Below are 20,728 nucleotides of genomic sequence, written 5' to 3' on the forward strand. Positions count from 1 at the left end.
TCAGCATTTTAATTGCACCATGCTGCAACTGTGATACTTATCTTTAATTCAAATAAAGACTTGCCTATAGTGATTCATTGTCTGTTTTGGTAAAGAGAGCTGAATTCACGTTTAACATGCATCTGCTGTATGCATTGTGTGGCGTCTACATTAACATTTACATTCATGTTTGCATCGTTCGCATAAATTATCTCATTCACCTATTACCATTTTTTGAAGGAAATTAAATAGATTCCGTTAATGTAATTCGACTCGATCAATATGTTCTCTCTGCTGATTTATACCCTCTTTGCCTTTTTTTTTTTCTTCAAAATTCATTTTCTTTTCAGCAATACACCCTGAAAGCTCGGGGGCACCTTGTCCGTATACGCTGCTCTCGGGGGCGAGCTCCTCGAATGTGTGCGTGCGCGCAAGAGCGTGTTTGAGTGTGTGAGAGCGTGTGAATGTGTGTGTGTGTGTGAGTGAGTGTGTGTGTGTGAGTGCGCGCGCGCGTGTGTGTGTGTCTGCTCTGCTGTTGCTGCCCTTTGATCCCTGCATTAGTGTTAGTTAGGGGCTCGGAGACACACTTGCACCGAGAGCAGCCATAGTCAAGACACGGCAACAACAACAGCGGCACCTCCTCCGCCTGTGTTCCCATATTCCCCCAACAATACACTTTAAACCGAGCAAAGCCAGGTGCACGACCAAGTCCCTGCCATCACTGGCGCCTCCAGTCTCAATGGGAAAAACCTTTTTTCTTCTTATCCCTAAACAAGGACGAGAATGTGATTAAAAACGGGGGAAAATGCCAAGGAGGAAGCAGGAGCAACCCAAGCGCCTGCCTTCACGTAAGTCGTTCACTCGTTTTGTTCCATTTTTAACGGCTCTCCGTGTGTTTTTGCGCAGTAGTTTAGGGTTAAAGAGGTGAAACAAGACAAAAGACTCGGCGTAGGTTATTTCTCCCTTTTTTAGGTCCGAGCGAGGCAGCCATGTTGTTGGCTGATGGGTAACGTTAGCTCGGCCGTGAGTGGATAAATGATACGTGGCTTTATTAAAAGAGTATAATCGATAAGAGGTCCGGGTTCCGCTAAAAAAAGGTTGCGGTCAGTTGGCATATGTGTTGGTTCGAGGAAGAACGGCCGAGCGTTTTCGGTTATGTGTTCGCCTCTTGCTATGTTCGCTTTTCGGATAGAAAAGGGGGAGGATCTGGGGAGTCTGGCCGCAATAAAATGAAGGGTCAGTCGGATCAGACGAGCCAGAGTCTGGGCTACACCATATACTGCCCTGGTGTTCCTAGTTAGCAATAGCGCTGTCTAGCAACGCTCGGTAAACTTCATTTCCTCGGCGATAAAACGTGGAACTTTCGCCTCATAGTTTTGCCGCTCCACATCGCGCGGAACCGAATTTGTTCGCGCTTGTTTGTCGTCGACTTTTAAAAAAAAAAGTCCCCGAATCCAATGTATTTTTTTCTACCCCTCCCAGTCTGCATGTAGGCTATGTCAGAGCCATGGTCGGTCACCTGAAGTTCAGGGTTTTCCCCCCCCTTCCCCTTTTTTGCAGCCATTCATTGCAGACAGACTACGATCAATAACGCGGTTAGGAAGAAGGAAGCGGCAGTTGTGCTGCTTAAAATGACGCTGTGCCGCAGCAGCAGAAACCTATTGTAATCCCTCGTGTAGTTTGATTTTGGTGGGAGGTTGTTTTTACTTCTGTACATTTGACCCTCCGTATCTTGAATGTTCGTATTGTGCCTTTATCAGTCCAGATAATGAAAAAAAAGCTGCGATAACAGACTCCGGCCACTAGAGGATTGCTTTAGATGGTAGTGGGGCAATGACAATGATTATTAAAGGAACTATCGAGGGTGGTAGTGCTCTTGATCGTTTCTGTTCAATACATGCGTGCAAGCAAACATCTCAATTAGTCATATTGGTATGCAAACGTAATGAATAATTGAGTGATTAATCTTCAAAGCAACGACAGGGCTTGATGCATTTATCTTATGACACTATCTTCTTCATTTCTTAAATGTCAGACCGTGCCAGCTGTTCATCTCACAGCCATCAAAAAGGCACTTTACGTTGTCTCTTTTACTCAGTTTACATATAGTTTTCTTTTAATTTTTAAAGGGTTTGAGAAATGAATGATCTCCTGCACCTGTCACAGTTTTATGTGTCTGACGCATTATGCACATTACAGAGTTATCCCTGTAGCCACACACAGTATACACAAATACTGTTGAAAAAAATGTATTTTGTAGTTATATTCAGTGATCTGCTGCTCAGGTGTTTGACCAATGGTTGAACTTGGGAAATAGCAGTGTTTGGCTGGGTGACAGTAGTGAGGGATTGTGATTGTATCTGAGTTTGCGACTGAGTGACAGGGAGATATCTGGACAGTGATATGCTGCATAAGGAGTATGTAAGCTATATGGGTGAACTGCACAGAACAGGGTCGTGATATTTATATATCATATAAATAACCAAATATAGCCCTCTACAGCCTTTTTTTAATACCACTCTGCATACCAAGGCTTATTTTAGGGATCTTGTCCACGGAATACGTTTCCTCGTTACTAAAATCTGTGTTTCATGAAGGGTATTTTAGTAGGGCTGCACGATTATGGCCAAGCTAATAATCACGATTCGTTCTGATCAATACGGAGATCAAGATTATTTATGACGATTTTTCACTGCTTTTATCACATTTGAATCAACAGAGCACTGATGTCACGTTCACGTTGTGCTACATTCCTGCTAATTAACACATCTTTTCATCTAAATAAGACTTCAAATAACGTTCTTCTTCACCTGGATTCACTTCTCCGAGAAGCAATATATATATATATACATCCCCCCCCCCCGCCCCTGCCCCAAATGGACTAGCTCTTTGCCTTCTGCTCTGGAGATTTGATTTCTGTTTTGCCCCGTCCGTTCTGTGTTGTTTACTACCCTTCTACTCTGGACTGCTGTTGCAACATTCGGGAAAGTTTTTAGTGGCTGTTGCTACTTGGTGCACGCCCAGCGGCTCACCAAAAGTGAAGCTAAAACTTTCAAACGCCCCCTGTTGGCTGGATGTTAGTTTAGGAAGTACTTGGTTTGATATGCACTTCCGATATGCACAGATGTGGACGTTTCTATGAGTGGAGCACACATTTTCAATGTAAATATCGCAGTCGATCATTGTCATTTAATTGTCAGTTAGTGGCATTCATACACTTATTATTTAAAATGGAGAGTACAGTATGCATCAGTGATACTTAAATAAGCTGTTCATTTTTTCCGAAATAGGAAAAAAGTGTCTTGGGGAATTGGATTGAGTCATTGTGTTAACAGGGACACGTGCATATGTAGTTGCATACAGTAGAAGACATACAATAAGGTTTAACCACCTACCTAGGTTAATGGTAATTGATTGCCCATTTCAACATCAAATGTACCCTTGGATTGTATTATTACTACTAGGCTTTAATTTAAAATTGGGCTGCCACTAACAAATATTTTCATAGTTTTGACCACAACTCAAAGATATTCAGTGTGTTGTCAGAGAGAAGTAAAGAAACCAGAAAATATCCACATTGAAGAAGCTGAAATCCATTTAAAATGGACTAAAAAAAAAAAGTACTCAAACAATTAATCAATTATCAAAATAGTTGGCGATTAAATAGTTGATAACTAATCGATTGATTGACCTTTGCAGCTCTAATTAAAACAAGCCCTGCTTTATAATCATTATCATATTTCAGAACTGGCTTTGTTGGTAAAATAATTAATAGGCTAAATCTGTTTAACAATGATTAAAAAAGATCATTGTAACATATTAGGAAAATGGTGATATCCAACAATAAAATGCACGAGGTAGTGTTTGCTGTGTTTCACACAGCATCCTCATTATACTGTCTGGATCAGTCAAATGTGAAGTCCAATATTTTCCATCTTTTGGGCAAGAAGACCAAAGTTAGCCCATGTTAACCCTTCAATTAAGTTGCTGTGTAATTGGTCTGTAACAAAAATACCCCTCACCCACGTATCTGAAATCATGTCCTCCTGTGTAGGCACTGTACTGGAGCACTGCTGTGCCTGTGTTCCTGGGTTTAAACGAAAGCCTTTTTCTGATTTAGGAGTTGTTTCCCTTCTCAGTCAACAAACTGTCACAAGAAAGTATGAATTTGTCAGAAGCTTTTTGCGCTTTGTTTTAGATCTTCCCACTCTAGAATGGAAGTGTCACCTCATGCCATTCGCTGTCAGTCTGTGTGTTTTCATTATTCAGCCAACAACACCCTGGTGGTGTGCCAGCCAACAAGCACAATATCAGGCTTCAAATCTCTTCATCTGTGGTGAAAAAGGGCAAGCTAATACACTGGCTTTAATGCTGGAGGTGCTTTATCTTAGCACAGACCCAGATATATGGGTTGTGTAGCCCAGTGTGCAGTGTCCTATTGTTTGTGGCACAGCTTGTGAGGAGACTATTCTTTAAGTGTGTGTACACGGCACGCACGTGTGAAAGTGAACAGGCAACCCTTGTGTGTTTGTGTGTGTGGGTACATAAGCCGGCTATGGAGGTCAGAGTACAGTATGGCGCCTTCACTCTGACAAGTAAACATGACCTTTGGTGCCACAATGAAAACTGCCATTCTTTATGACCTTGCAGTGTGTTATAGTTTGCGTAATTGTGCTGCCTTATTACTCACTCTTTGAAGTTAATGTTAGTGACAATACTTGTAAGATTGAATGTTTTGTGTTTGTGACTTTGTGATTTCAAAAATGACATTGAATTAGTGAGAACATGCCTAAATATTCAGTTTGGCATATTATATTTCAAAATGTAGATATTATAGCCTGTGTTGTCATTGGATCAAACAAGTCCCCTTAACATTTCTTAACCAGTCGTCATTCTTGTCCTCAGAAGGCTTTAAAAGTAAGTGGGTGAGTGTGTTAAGAGAGTCCATACCATGAGGAGCACAACCTTAAGTGTATTGGGAGAGACATTTGTATTCTGCTACTTATCCCCTGGTAATCTACATATGAGATGGAGAGATTTTTAACATTTCTAGACAGATATCGGCTCCTCTTCGTCAGCCAATAGCTGACTGACTGGGTGGCTCTCTACCTTACTGTAATGGCGGGTCACTGGCTCCCTTCCACTTGCTATGATTATAATGACCTTGGTGGGGCTGGGGCTTGAAAAACATTGGATTAAGGGGAAAGGAAAATTAGAGGAGGTTTCCATTTCGCTCTTGGCAGAAAATTTGTAGGGAATTTCTGCCAAGAATCCCGTACCTCACCACCACTACTACGTCCCTCCCTCAAGTTGATGGGGCTTGGGTGCTCTGGCGGTGTCGGGTGAGTGGAGCTCAAGCGAATAATGATACACAGGCTTTAACTTAGAAATGAATTAAAGGGCAGGGGAAAGGTGGTGGATGCCTCGCTCACCATACACTGTCACAGAGAGCATAGAAACCTGCTTTAGTGGACATTCAGTGGCCAAATTGGACTCTGTCTTTTGTGTTTTGCTTTATCGTAAAAAGCCGATGTGTATAAACAGGTTGTTGGGTAACGTTTAATGGACCTGGCTTAGCCGCTTTCGGTGAAGATCTAATACAGAAATTAATGGTATTTGCTACTTTAGACAATTGGCAAGGCACATAAGCAGCGGGGTGGTTTATAATCATGCCAGTAATATGTTTCAGGGTTAATACAACTTAAATATGAATGTTTCTAAAGAATCAAAGCTCTCTGTGGGTCTGTGTGTTACCCAAGACGTGAAATAGGAATTTTCAGAATTACCCCTTTTACATTGCCGTTGAATAATTCATTTGAATTCGTGTGCCAATTTATTTCACATAGCACCTTGTACTGTCACTATAGAGCTAGACTAATGCCTGAAATTGAAAATTGAATATTGGTGCTGATCCTTGTATGATGGAGTATCACAAGCTTTAAAAAAAAAAAAGTTGGTTTTGTTATCATTTGGGGCCTCCTGAGTAAAGCTGTACCAATAGAAATGTATCCCTTAATGATCGTAGTTGTTGAAGGAGACTCTACACATTCTTTTCACCACCCATTCATGAATTCAAATCCAAGACCTTCTAGTCAGAAGGCTACCTCCCTAGATCTAAAACTAGCACAGGGAATATAGTGTTGACATTGGACACATTTTTTAAAGCCCCCATTAGAGATGCCATTGCCCAATACAGGTTTCTAGCCTTTAATAACACTCAGCTCAATAGAAAGGTTTTGAAGGAGTGGTAATATGTATGTTCATATTAACTGCTTGATTACAAGATTTAAGCCTAAGTACGCTCTGAACTGTAAAAGTGCAGCCTGTGTCTTGTCAGAAAAGCTTTTATGGTATGCTAGGTGTTGGCTGTTAGCTAAGCTATGCTAGTAAAGGTACCCCAGCCCATCTATATCTTGTAATATAAACAGTATGGCAAAAGTTAATGCAAAGCCAGAGCTAGAAGACTCTCCCATTTGATTTAGATCTGCTGTATGGAGCATTGTGCATTCCAGTTGAAATGATAGCAGCCCCAGGTGACAAATAGTGGATCAGACAAAATCTGTGCCTACGTTGTTCGGTCCAACTTAGGGTAAGTTATTTGTGATATTGGGCTCTATAAATAAAATGGACTTGACTTACACCCCTAAATTGTTGCTCTTATCTTGTCTCATAAACCACAAATTGTCTTGATAAGAAAATGTTTGAGGTGACTGGAAGGAGACCCGAGTCTTTAATAATTTAGCAACAAAAATGGGTTTTCAGCCGAAGAGCTGGTAAAGTGTTTAAGAGAGGCTTGTTGTGACCCAAAAGTCAAAAGTGGCTCACCTAAAGTTTGCTCACTTATGTAGGCAATGCAACAAAAAACATCTTTATTGAAGAAAAGAAAATCTGCTTTGGCTGTTTTTCCTATATTAGTTGTATTATTATATAATAATGTACAGTATATGTATTATGCGGGCAGGTCTTTTCATCTGAATACTTTTTAAATACCAATGGGTTCGTAGACAGACAACACAAAAGTTGCTACTGAATGCTCTGGGCAGATTCTTGGTGTAGTTTACTCGTTCCTTTTATCAACTTTTGTGAGATTTATAACTTTATTTAGTTAATGCTATATTCTATGCTGTTTTGTGTAGGCATACAGCTGTAAACACTAAACAGGGGTGCATTAAAGTCATTTTAATGAATAATGCATACTCAGGTATTCTCAATGCAAGTACCTTTCACCACACTTTCACACTGTCCTGTACTAACCAGGGATGGTTGAAAAACATAAGAATACTTGCTCTTTCCAGTGATTTGTGATTCATTAGTTATCTGATTGCCTCTTTAAAAAGTCAATTCTATTACTCAAAACATAACGTAAAAAAACAAACTTTTAAAATGTTGAAACACAGATGAAAGATTGGGTTCATCTTGTTCATCATCTGGTTACAAATTACTTAATTTAATATCAATAACTGTAGTTAAAATTCACTTAGGAAATGTAGTTTTTTTTCCTTCAGATGTTTGTTTTCCAATAATTTCAAAGTGCCTTCTCTAAGCAGAAAATCCTCTGCGGCACATAATCATGTAACAGTATTCGTCCTGATACCTCCAGTACAGTACCTGCCTGTCTGCCTGGTCTCAATCAGAACCCCCTCTGTGTGGAATGGAAGTGCCTCAGCCTTGGTAACGATTTTTCCCGTGTTGACAAGTCACAACATGGAGATCTACAGCTCGGAGAGCAGCCCTTTGGCTACACAGAGCCCTGCTTGCACTGAGTAATAGCAATCTCACAGGAGTAGCAGGCTTTCAGCTGGCAGCAGTTCATACGGAACAGCTCGCCGGTGCAGCTGGGAAAGACAGAGCGGAGTGGAGAGGGAGAGAGGAGCTGGTGGTGGTAGCAGTGGAGATGGAGGGAGGGAGGAAGTGGAGAGGAAGAGCTGTTAAGAGCTTTGGGCGGTTTCTCTGTTGTTGTACCACACAAGTGCATCCAGGCCCTGCAGGACAAGCCTTTAACAGGCATGAGGGATGGAGAGCATGAGAGGAGAGGAGGAGGAGGAGGCGGCGGTAGTGGAGGAGGAGGTGGTGGTCTAGGGAGCTGAAGCCGGCCAGTCGTGCCAGACGCCTGCTCTAAACAGGGATATGATTTATTGTTGGACTCTGTCTCACGTTTCACTCCTAGAAAGACACTAAAATTACATTGTACAGAGATAAAGAACTTCCTCAATTGTCTTAGAAGAAACACCATTGCCTGTGTGCAGTGAAGATTTCCAGGAGCATGTGGCAGACCTTCAACTAGTGTGTAAAATTGAGACGTTTTTGACAAATGATGGCATCTGATTTTAGTTATTTGGCTGATGGATTCTGCTTTAGTTGTTGCTTTTTTAAACTTTCCTGTAAAATATTACACGTTTACTGTCCATAAAGCTGCTTTTTTTTTTTTTTTAAAGTAAAGAAGTAATCCAGTGCAGGTCATCAGATTATGTAGATTTCGCCAGGGGGTTTAAAATGGCTTTTGGCCAACAGGTTGATCTTTGTGGCCCTTGCTGAATGCACTCTGCATAGCGCAGTGCTATGAGATGACCTCACTTCCTGTGTGGGTAGAGTAGGGCAGAAGGCCTCTTACATACACATGCACACAGACTCTCTCTCTCTCAAGCACAGCCTGGCTCTAGTTAGCCTTTAGTGCACCAGCCAGGCTAACCCCTCTCTCCTCTTGGTGTGGAAGTGTTTTCACATTGCAGATCTAGACAGTCAAGAGCAAGGCACAGGCTAATGTCTTTAACTAGCCGGGCAAACAGCTGTGTGTCTGCAGCTTTTGGGACGTAGGATCGGTTTTATAGGCAGATTAAAAGTACAGAGAAGGAGGGGGCTGTTACAGACACAGTATAGTCGGACCATAAGGCAGTGACAGCTCTCTAGGGAAACAATATATCACCTCTAAAAGGAGAGTGGAAGTGTTTGGCACTGGGACAAAAATCCTGAGAAGTTAAAATCATTGATGTGATGTCATCTCGGAGAAAGCCATTGTCACTGCTGTGTGAGGTTATTTATGATGCTGAAAATGCAGGTGAGCGTCTTGACTAATTCAGTGTTGTGGGGGCTTCTCCATTTGCACAATGTGATTGTAGCATCTCCTTGTGCATTAAACAAACGATATGACTCAGACCTCATCCTTTCATTGTTTACCAAGGACATTTGGTCACTTGATTTTGTCCTTGTGATGCTAATGAGATTATCTAATCACTGGATATTTCATTCTTAGTGAGGAGACCTGTAGCTTATGTTACCTGTAATAACCACAACCATACGCAGAAACAAATAAAGCCGGACAAATTAGCACACTAAGATAATGAATGAATGAATGAATGAATGAATGATTGTAGGTAGCAAGAACTGAATCTGATGGCTCAGTTCATGATTGCCCGTATGTTCCCACTCCCCACGAATGTTTTGAATGGGGGCCATGTTGGTTCAGATTGCCATGTCATTAATCCCTCGTACTCTACAGGGGAGTGGTCAGCGGCAGATGTATTTGCACTTCCTCCAGAAGGTTTTCTAGATTAGCACAAATCCTCCCAGAAAAACCGTTTAAAAACCTCATTTGGCACGCACAGCCAGACTTTGTGCTCATAGCTGGCCAAAGACAGCCATCCCTCCCTCTACATCTCATTCTCTCTGACTCTCCTGATATATTTATTTGTTTTTGTCCCCCCACCTTGTGGTTCTCAGAGCTTAGCCCCATGTCGATTTGGACAGGGCAGTGTAATTGTTTGGAAACTCGGTTCTGTCATTTGCATGTAGCAAGCAGCCACTTTTCCAGTTTCAGTGGTTTGACCTTGTTGTACCTGCCAGCCAGAAATGAGATCATCAGAAGAGTAGACGAGAAGCTGACACCTCTCCTCCACCTACCCATGGCTTTAAGTGATGGTTGTCATAGCAATCATTATGCCACAGAACAGACTCAGTGGGTGAAGGATGGCTTTGAATGCGGCAGCCTCAGGTCACAACCTGGTTATGACAGAACAGATAGACCTATGAGGGTTGGTTTCAGTACACAGTCTGCACAAAGTAAACAGCCGCATACATCCCATGTCAAATTCTTATAGATTTCATATGGGGGTTAAAATTACTGAGGCATGTCTTTTTTTTTATACCTTGAAAAAAGCGAGGCAGGTATTGGTGTAACAGAGAGGGGAAGAGCAGCATGGGGCGAACAATGCCTCTCATTCCCATCAGCTGCCCTGGCCAGCATTTAACATGGAGATTGGAAACGGAATAAGCTCTCCCCCCATTCTCCCTGGACCTGCATGTAAATGAGGTTAGCGGTTAGCATTTCCTGCTGTGCCACAGCAATTCTTCTCCCTCTCTTGCTCCCTCTTTTTCCTTTTTTTAAAAATAATGGCCTGAAAGTGCTCCCCCTTTCCTGGGGTAGGGACCGGGACCAATCCTGATTAGTGTCCCTGTCCTAAGTGACAGGCAAAACTCCAAGCAGGCACTGCCTTGGGCGCCTCTGCCAAACAGCCGTCAAAGCAATACCACCATAAAAAAGGCATCTTTACCCCCTCCCCCTCAATTCTCAAGATTCCCTCCCTCTTTCGTCCTCCTCGCTCCTCTGCTCACTCTCCCTTGCCGTCCATTCTGAGTGTCTCTAATAGACACTGCCTCCATCGCTCTTACACACTGTCCCCTTACATACATGCATGCACATATAGAATTACCTCTCACTCTTCCCCCACCTCCCACCGGACCTTGCTTTGTATCCCTGGGTGGACTGGCTGCTATAGAGCCGAGTGTCCCTTTGCCAGTAGGGTGATTTACAAACAATACATGGACGCTGTACACACTCCCACCTTCCACCCTCCCACTCTCTCTCACTTCTCTTCCACAGACACACAATCACCTCTGTGAGGAGCTTCAGTATGCCAGAAAACTACGCAGCAGGGTGATGGCCTGTTCTTTTCGCACTTGTTCCAAAGAATGTACCCTGTCTACTTGAGAATGCTAGCGCGACATCTACGTCTTGGTTGAATGAGGTTACTTTGTCAACCGGAAGACAAATCGATGGGATCTGACTAGTATGTCAAGTGGCTTATAATTAGTAGTTCTCAAAACCACATGAAATGGTTATCTGAGCTGTGTTCAAGACAATTTCGCCTGCGATGGAAAGCAAATTCGCCAGGGAGTTTTATTAGTTGAACAGTTGCAGACATATGCTAATTACTAAATGTTTGAGAAGAGGAAATTTGAAGAAAAAAAAAAAAAGACAGGAGCTGTAATGTCATTACGCTATCTTCTGGATTTGTTACTATGTCAGTCCGTAGGAAACACTGTATACATAACACCCTGTAAAACAAGCACTGCAGCACAGCAAATTGATCTGGTAATGTCGATCAAAATGTAATGCTACCAAGTACATTTGAGTTAAGCAATACAGCATTGGGCATTTATAGAAAAAAACACTTGCGTCAGAGGCATCATTTATTACATTTTTCACACGTGCATGTAGAAACACTTCAATTTATCTACCGTATGTGGTGTTTTAAAGTGTGCTGCATGTGTTTGCTTGTATTTAGTTTAACAAAGAAGGATGCCACCCACATATGCCTATTCCTATGAGAGGGAACGGCTTGAATTTTGATGAATATGAACAATTTCTCACAGAAGCATGAGATCGGTCCGTGTTGTTTTCTAGTATTTAGACACTATTCTGGCAATGGGCCCCATTTATCAAGCAACATATGAATGAATATTTGTTCAAACAATTACGCTTAAAAACTTCAAAGCTCCTCTACAAAGGAGAACTTTTTCTTTCTTTTTACTTCTTACAGTGATCGTTTGGAGAATGGGTATATTTTATTTGCATAATATTCTGATGAAGAACGATCATGCATCAGCTGCAGTTACACATGAGCTCTGTGTGTAAGTAAAACAATAAATAAATAAAAAAGATTGAGTTTTGGCTGATTACAGAGCTTGGCATCTAGCTTTTTTCCCCCAAAGTAAATGTGCTGTATAATGATTCATGAGATTACATTTTGGATCGACTATTTTTGTATTATATTGAAAATATAACGACATTGTATTCTGTCTTTAGCTTACAAGCAAAAGAAACAATAGACCAATTAAAAACCATAAAAGCCTAAAAACACTTCACTAAGAGAGGATATGCAAAGTGGACTAAAGCAGTGCAGATAAGAATAGATGAAACAGTACAATGCAAAAGTATATGAAAAAACAAAAATGGCACTTTCCAAACCCTTGTGACCAAATGACTTTTGAGCAGAATGGCTGGTCAGCAGTTTTAAATGCTGGGATTAGATTTATGCTGCTGAGTAATACCCCTCACTGACACCTTGCTGTTAAAGACCCCAATGTACTCATCTGTTTTTTTTCTTCTTTGCATTCCTTGGATGGAAACCTTGTGCTACCAAACATTTTTTAAGTATACAGGCTGTTGTTATTTTGTAAAATCTAATGCTGTAATTGAACGATCTGTAAAACTGAGTTTCTCCACAAAGAAACTTGTAAAAGCACCACTTTAAATCTTGTGTTTACCAGAGATGTGCTCATAAGTTTCTTGGAAATAAGCGTTTTAGCATAGAAAAGCAAAAAAAGTCAAATCAACTAGAGAAAGCTTAGTCGATTAAGACAAAAAAGACAGATTAGTTGGCTAATGGACGGCAGCTCTAAATCTTGCATACTACTGGATCCATCAAAATAATAATTCTTGTGCACTCTTATGACTGCATGCTCAAGGACCTCATGTAAATGTGTTGCTTTACAACTTTGGAAAATCTTTATTTGACATTTTCACATTTTGGTTGATTGCTGGCTACTCTGCCTGCTGCATGTTGACTCTTCACCAGTAAGTACGCACAACAAGTGATCAACAACTGCAGTATAAAAGAATTTCTGCCAATCAGCCAGGCTAAAAACAAACCTTACCTGGTCTGTTGCATCATGACACGTTTTGTTCACAAAAACTGACATCCGTAGAAAATTTCTGGTCACATTTCGAACTGGGGCATCTGCAAATTAATCCCATATTTCATATTTTATGATCTACTGAAATTGGGAACGATATGAGATCAATTAATCCCTGTGTTTGTTAGCTTCACCGCCATCTTTATTTGAGAGCTTCCACAGCAGTCGAGGAGTACATGCAGTGAGCAAGTGGGAAAAAAGTTTGCCCGCATTGTTATTTCATTGTTTGGGAGGGGGCAGGGAGTCACAGGGCTGCATTGACAGGTCAAACAAATACATGACTTTCACCAAGAAGGCTGATGTTCACGTTAGAGAGCTAGAGAGACACATCTGCTCCACTGAGAGCACTTTTCTAGTTAAATATTTATTTTTTATTTTTTTGACAAATGGTACTGTAATCCAACCACAGTCATTTTTTGTATTGTGGAGTAGATTGATCTATAGGTAGCCGTTTTAGCTCTTAATGTCAGTCACATTACCTTTTACATATTCATTCAATAGAGAACTAAGAACATATAATTTCTTTCAGTACAAGAGGACAACCTTGTTGGACCTGGTATCTTCTTTTCTAATGGTTGCTTAGATTATTTACCAGTGCTTGTAAAACACATTAAAAAAAGAAAAAAGCATGACTCAACGTTAACAAGAACACTGAAAGCAGTGAATAAGTAATTCATAATAAAATAAAACAGTAAGTTGATGACCCAGGGCCAGATGATTGTCCAAACCAGTGCTTTAGGAATACCAGTGTGCTGGTTTTAGTATTTCTCACCTTGTAATTAGCTAGTTAATCCTTGCCTCTCAGCTGTGACACAGGCCCACTCATCTTTACATGTTTTGTACCCAGTCAGAATCAATGCCACCTCAGAGTGAATCAGGGATCCAGTAGCCTGGAGAACCATTTGAAGTGACTCATGTCATGAACACATCAATGTGTTTGGGATATTTATCATTATATCATGCGTACAGTTTCTGATATCGGTGGGTTAAAACATGACCTTCACTTACCACAAACACACACGATATCCATGACCGGCACTAGAAGCACATCCATCCGTGGCTTACCAGATGTTCAGTGCTAGGACAAAGCCTGAGCGGCGTCGGATGTCAGGCTTTCTCCCACCCTTCTGCTATTGTGATAGGTTTAAAGAAATTCAACAAGCCAAAGGGTTTTTTTGATTAGCCATTGCACCCAGACCATACTCCAGTGCTGAAACAGTGCTGTGGGGGTAGGTCTGGCTATACAAGACAAACCCTGAATCAACCCAAGTGAGCCACTGTGTATCTGTGCCTTTTCCTATGTTGATTTGATGAATGTCATCTTTTTTTGGTCAGACATTATTTCCATCATGTAGCCTATATGTTGTGGCTAGGCATAGTTCCCTCAGATGGTCAAAGCTTGTCGGATTAGCAAGCACAGCTGCGTGTTGAACGTTAGGCTGCAGGTATTGCTGAAATTGCAATAAACTTAATCCTCTATGCTGAAATTGATAGTGACGTAACAGACATTTCATAAACTAGAGGTATGTTTAACGTGAACCTGCTGATACCATAGATCGTATAAAAAATGGACGTAGCTTCTCTCTCAAGGTCCGTTCTCTCAACTTGATCCAATCGTTCTCCCCCCAAGGGAGTCGCCATCATCCACCTCATTTCCTCTTACCAAAAAAGGGCATTGATGTGACGTTGGGGGGAGGGAGATACGTCTATCTGGCTGACGTATACTGAATTAGCCACATTAGCACCACTGCCTGGGAGCTAGACTAACAACACATTACTAGATAAACGGGAGTGAGAGTCAATGTTCAGATTTTTTCTGGGACGGGGAGGGAATGGGAGTCTTTGTTTTTTTTTTTATTATTTGTAATGGGAACAGGGTTTTTTAGCAGAGTCAAGTGCAGGCACTCCCGTGTTTCTAACAGAGATTACACCGGCTCCGGGAGTAAAGTGCCGGCAGCCAGCATTCATGATCTATGATTTAAACTGATATTCAACACAGTACCATGCCTATAAACTGTTAAACACCAAACCACACGGCCCGAATCCTCGCGGTGCTCCAGATTAGCATCTAGTGTATGTGCCATCGATAGTAGGCTATATTGCAAGTCACGGCGTAAGTGCGGCTATTTAATTAGCATAACAGAGCCAACACGTTGGTTTTCTAAACCATGTGTTGGTACAGGAGAAGAAGAAAGGGGGTGGTGCTGGAAACATACAGTGGCGACTTTCTCACTAAATATGGCGACCTTAATTTTAATCCAAGATTTAAATTTTTACTGCAAATGAGTATCCGTTATCGGCCTCCTTGATTACTAATAATCAGTAATGGCTCTGAAAAAATAATTCCTTAGATGTCATTACTACACATAACATTAACTGACTAAGCACACGGTTTTCTATATAAAACATGTAATAAAATCAAAGTATTTTTAGAAATCTGTGCTGAGACAACCAGAATATATCTGTTGAAGTTGTTTTGGTTTTGCCCAAACTGGCAAATTCTTTTGCCAACATTTACACACCACTGAATGTCCAGTACATCCAATAGATCATTGTTCATTCTTACAGCCTTTCAAAATATATATAATTTTTCCTTAGGCGTCGTAGTTACCCCCATTCTTAGCTAGCGTGTTTCTTTTTGCCATGTGAAACTGGATCTCTAACATACAATACTTGCCCGAAAAACAGACGGATTTCAGATATCGGAAGTCACGCTATCTTCTAGGGGTGTCACGATCCTCCAAATCCACGATTCAGCTTGACAATTTTAAGGTCACAATTTGATTACGTTTTCAAGTTAGACTTTTATTATTGAGTTATTGAGTCAACAGATCGTTTGTTATATGCCCTGCAAACGGTCATTTACATTTTTTAATTCTTCTGTAATAGATAGCATACTTAGTATCAAGTGTGACATAACAGTCATATTTTTGGGGAATGTGCCACACTCAGGACATAGGGTCAAATTTCATTTCAATCGATATTTGATTTAACATTAAAATTGTGATCGTCGTATATCGCATCACTTAAATCACTTAATGAAAAAAAAAGGCGTTTGAAGAAGGACAATATTGAATACACAAACTTGACTTTGAAAGTCTCTGATAGTATAGCACGGTGATTAGAACATGACTGCCCTTTGTCCGCTCAGCTGAAATGAGAATTGGCTGACAGAGATGGGATTTGACAGTCTCATGTGTAATAGATGTTTCAAACATTTTGATGCTGTATTTGGGACTGTGACAGCGAACATTGGCCCATTTTCACTCACCAATTAGTGTCATTAGTTGGATACTGCAGTTTGCCTCAAGCCTGGGCTGTAGATTATTGCTAGATACTCTCTGCGTCCAAATACACAAGGTGTTCTTCGTGTGTGTGTGTGTGTGTGTGTGTGTGTGTGTGTGTGTGTGTGTGTGTGTGTGTGTGTGTGTGTGTGTGTGTGTGTGTGTGTGTGTGTGTGTGTGTGTGTGTGTGTGTGTGTGTGTGTGTGTGTGTGTGTGTGTGTGTGTGTGTGTGTGTGTGTGTGTGTGTGTGTGTGTGTGTGTGTGTGTGTGTGTGTGTGTGTGTGTGTGTGTGTGTGTGTGTGTGTGTGTGTGTGTGTGTGTGTGTGTGTGTGTGTGTGTGTGTGTGTGTGTGTGTGTGTGTGTGTGTGTGTGTGTGTAATCAGCAGGTTTCAACCATAAACACGAGCACAATGCAAAGACACCTGCAGCACGACCACAGCTCTCTGCCAAAATCGACTGCACCCGTAAAGACAATACTGAAAGTTAAATATAGTTAAAATCTTGTCTCGTTCTTGTGAATCCAATATCGTGTCTCGTCACACCCTCCAGTAATTTATGTAACACCCATATTCAGATGTCACAACACTAGAAACACAGTAAATAGTATTTTAGTCATACAGCCATTACCATATTGCAATAATACAAACACATGTACAACACAGCATAGTCTGTCCAAAGCATGTGTACGTGAGTTGCACAGTAACTTCCAGTTCAGGGCAGGACAATGCAGTCACTAATCAGATTCAGTTGCTACCTTCTCTAATCACAATCTTTGCAATATGTCAGTTTATGCAGCAAAGATGCAATGGCCATACCATTTCTCCCCCTCAAGCAGTTTAAACCCATAGCTTTGATGACACATCTGTGGTTATGAGCAAGTTTGTTTTTTTTAACAAGAGATGCTAAAATTGGAAGGGAAAAATAAACCAGGGGGTAAAGTGCACTTCATCTGCAATGAGGAATTTCAGAGGTCTGGGGCTTTCAGTTGTCTCATTCTCTTCCAAGAACACTTCTCCTTCCTGTTTCACCTCTGGCATGCCGCCCAAAGTACCCACAAACCACGGAGGCCAAGGCCGAAAATACACAGATGGTAATTTGCACTACATTTCAATACGACTCAACCGCCATTATATATAGCCCTGCTGCCTGAACCCTGATCCTCTCTGAGAGTATCGCCTCACCTCAGATTCCAACTAAAAGATGAGCTCTTTATGCCTTTGTCACAGGCTACCACTTGTACAGGATGACGGAGATATTTGGAGTTGAAGGAGTTGATTCAGAGTTTTCATAATGTTTTAATGTCTTACATGAATCTCGATCAATACACAGGAGGATTTCTTTCCTCCTGGATCAAGACATCGTGTCAACATTATTAATTGCCAGAGATGCTTAATGGTTTAGCTTACTCTGGTATGAAAGAAAAATGATGTCAGTATTTCAAGTCATTGAAAGTAAAGGCCTTGACAACCACTATATAATTGACTACATATATATGTATGCATGTATATTGAACGGCTGCTTTTAAGAGTACAGTTTGTCTAATGGGCACTTCATTTAAATAGGTTAATAAGAAGTTGTGTTACTTCTTAACACAGGGTAAATACTATCACACCATCACCAAGTCCATCAAAAGTAAAGTTACCTGCTCTGTTGTATGACATTTTGCTTTAGTGATCACATCTTGCCCATACGCTTGTTTGCTGTCGTGTTTCATCCACTTCCTGATGGAAACAACATGATAAACTTTGGGGAAATGATCATGTTGCTCCTGCAAAAGACAGAATTTAACAGATTGATGGCATATAATTCATGTGAAGGGGAGAAATGTAAGTCTGCTAGCAAACGCACATCCAGCTGGATTTATTTAGAGCATCTGCGCTTCATTTATTTATATATTTTTAATATTTGTATTCCCGGATGTGGAGACAGGAGAAGAAGGGAGGGATATACAAGGAGCAGAAAAAAGCATTTGGGTATGAAAGAGATCAAGCAAGTGAGAGATTATGGAAAAGGGAAGAGAAGCGATCCTGATCCAGTGTGTCCCAATTAATGGAATTACCTTCCTCCTCCGGAGGACCGTTAGTCATTTGCAGAGACGTGAGCCCGCCAGTAGAGCGTCTCTCCCACCATATTGTCCAGCAGGCGCTAATAAGGCAGCCCTGACCGCCGGGCGTGCTCATTAGCATAGCCCGCGGCCGTGGCAACCCCCGCCAGGGCCCAGCCGGACACTTAATTACCGCCGCTGCTCCTTCCTCACTACATCCATACTCGCTGCCCTCCTTCCTATGTCCTCACCCCCTGATCTACCTCCTTAACCCACCCCCAAAGACACACACATACACCACTGCCATCTCCCCCTCCCAGTCTTGCAGGGAAGATGTAAGACTAATCATTTTGCAGATGTAGATGTGATGGCTTTAGTCTTGGTATGTTGTGGCAGTCTTTTATGTTATTTCACTTTTTATGGCTTTGCGGTCAGCAATCTTTGCGGTTTTAGCGATTCCCTGACCTATCTCTCTCTAGCTCATGCTCCCTCTCTCTTTGCCTCTCTTGCTCTCATTGCTATATTAGCTCATGGGCACGACTCATTCTGACATCGGCACAGTATTGATGCACCCTTGTCCAGCCTTAATCGGCTAATGGCCTCCTCTTCTTTCTTGCCCAGCCAAATCAGCCCCTCCCTTAACAATCCCTCTATCTGTCCCTTCTTTCCTTTGCCTTCCCTTGTCCTCTCCCCCTACCCTGTACGTACGTGTGTGTGTGTGTGTGTGTGTGTGTGTGTGTGTGTGTGTGTGTGTGTGTGTGTGTGTGTGTGTGTGTGTGTGTGTGTGTGTGTGTGTGTGTGTGTGTGTGTGTGTGTGTGTGTGTGTGTGTGTGTGTGTGTGTGTGTGTGTGTGTGTGTGTGTGTGTGTGTGTGTGTGTGTGTGTGTGTGTGTGTGTGTGTGTGTGTGTGTGTGTGTGTGTGTGTGTGTGTGTGTGTGTGTGTGTGTGTGTGTGTGTGTGTGTGTCACATGGTGGGTGACCTCCTGACCTACCTTTACTCTAGTCCTTTGCTCTTCTCTCCCTTCTCTAACTCGCACTCTTCCTTTACCAGCAATCATTCAGTTTGACGAGGAAGTCTGGTTGACTTCCGTACGAAACTCATATATATATGTGTGTCCCCTCTCTGACCTAGAAAAGCCAAGGCCAAATAATCCTGCCAAGTTCACAAATGGAGATTGGTGACAGCACTGCACGTGAAACAATGAACAAGTACACTAACTGTAATGTTCGGTTTTAGCCATAGTTACAGGCTGTTGGGTCCCTGTCTCTTTTTTGTGAGGGGTTAACACAGCACACATGTCACCAAACGCTGTAAGTTTTTATTTTAATTATTTTTAACTGCTCAGTATACATCTCTCTTCAAGCTCACGGCAGTCTATTCTAGCCAGTCTCGAACCCTCATGGCCTTCTCTTTATGTTGCCTCAGCTTGCACTTTGACTTGTTATGACTCTCTCTTTGTCTATAATGTGGTGGCACTATACATCTCTGTGGTCCAGAGAGAAAATCCCCTGCTGCTGCACCACTGAATCACCCGTGTGTGAGTGATAACATATCCAGACTGCTGAGCACCCCGCAGCTGTTTGTCTCAACATGCAAGTCATCCCCGCCATTACACCACTAAATGGTTCCCTTTCAGTGGCAGACGCTTGCCGCCTCAGCCCGTATCTCCATGCTTCCATCACTTGGAGGGGGGTTGCAGTTACTGTCGCACAGCCACCACTGTACTGAAGGCAAAGTAGTTGAATGTGTGTCAGAAATGCACTGGGGGAAGGACTTCAGCATTAAATCACATTCTTGGCTCTTGTAGTCTAAACATATGTATGCACGCATATGTTTGTTCCCGTGTGTGGTGGGCATAAAGCAGCAGTTGTGAGAACAGAGCACTGACGAAGCCCCCTTAGAGCTTGGGTCGGAGACCATGACCTTGGGAAATGTCATTCCGCCCACGGGGTTAGCTCGCCTGTGACACACAAAGCCGTGGTAGTGGAGTGCATCAGTGCACTGTAGCACTCTGGCAGAAGGCTAGTGGTGTAGTGTTGCATTCAGCTACAGCTAACCCTGAGGTTTAAAAGTGAGCCTAGGAAGCAGGAGAGTCCAGCTTCAAAGCTGAGACCTTGGGTCAGCAATCTAGCGATTTCCCTCTAACCGAATTACAGCCATTAGTGGCTCTAGCTGCCTTTCGCATGTCATATGGAAATGGGTCAAGCCCTGCCCTGCATGACTCACTGGCTCTTTCTCCCCCTCTCTCTCTTTCATTCCTGTTAACCCTACTCAGGTGGCAAAATGGCTTGAAGGAGCATGGGAAAATTGGCACACAATCAGCACATTATGCTGCTTTCATTCACCTTTTAAACAATGTGAAGGAATGAATGGTTTGAATGCTCATCAGCCTCTTGCGTCTAACATTGTTTGTGTAAGTCAAGTCTAGTAGACATGGGTTCATAGATGG

The 20,728-nt window shown here is 42.0% G+C and overlaps 1 protein-coding gene across 1 annotated transcript in view; it reads left to right on the forward strand.

The window, feature by feature from the left end:
* The first annotated feature begins 516 nt into the window (after positions 1 to 516).
* The window catches only part of znf827 (zinc finger protein 827), a 70,833-nt gene continuing 50,621 nt past the window's right edge, over positions 517 to 20,728 (forward strand). Inside the window, 1 exon segment of the mRNA XM_083926203.1 lies at positions 517 to 827. Within this exon segment, the coding sequence (XP_083782329.1) occupies positions 785 to 827 (43 nt within the window). The 5' untranslated portion in view covers positions 517 to 784.

Source organism: Echiichthys vipera, assembly GCF_963691815.1.
Source record: "Echiichthys vipera genome assembly, chromosome: 2".
In the NCBI taxonomy this organism is placed as follows: domain Eukaryota; kingdom Metazoa; phylum Chordata; class Actinopteri; order Perciformes; family Trachinidae; genus Echiichthys; species Echiichthys vipera.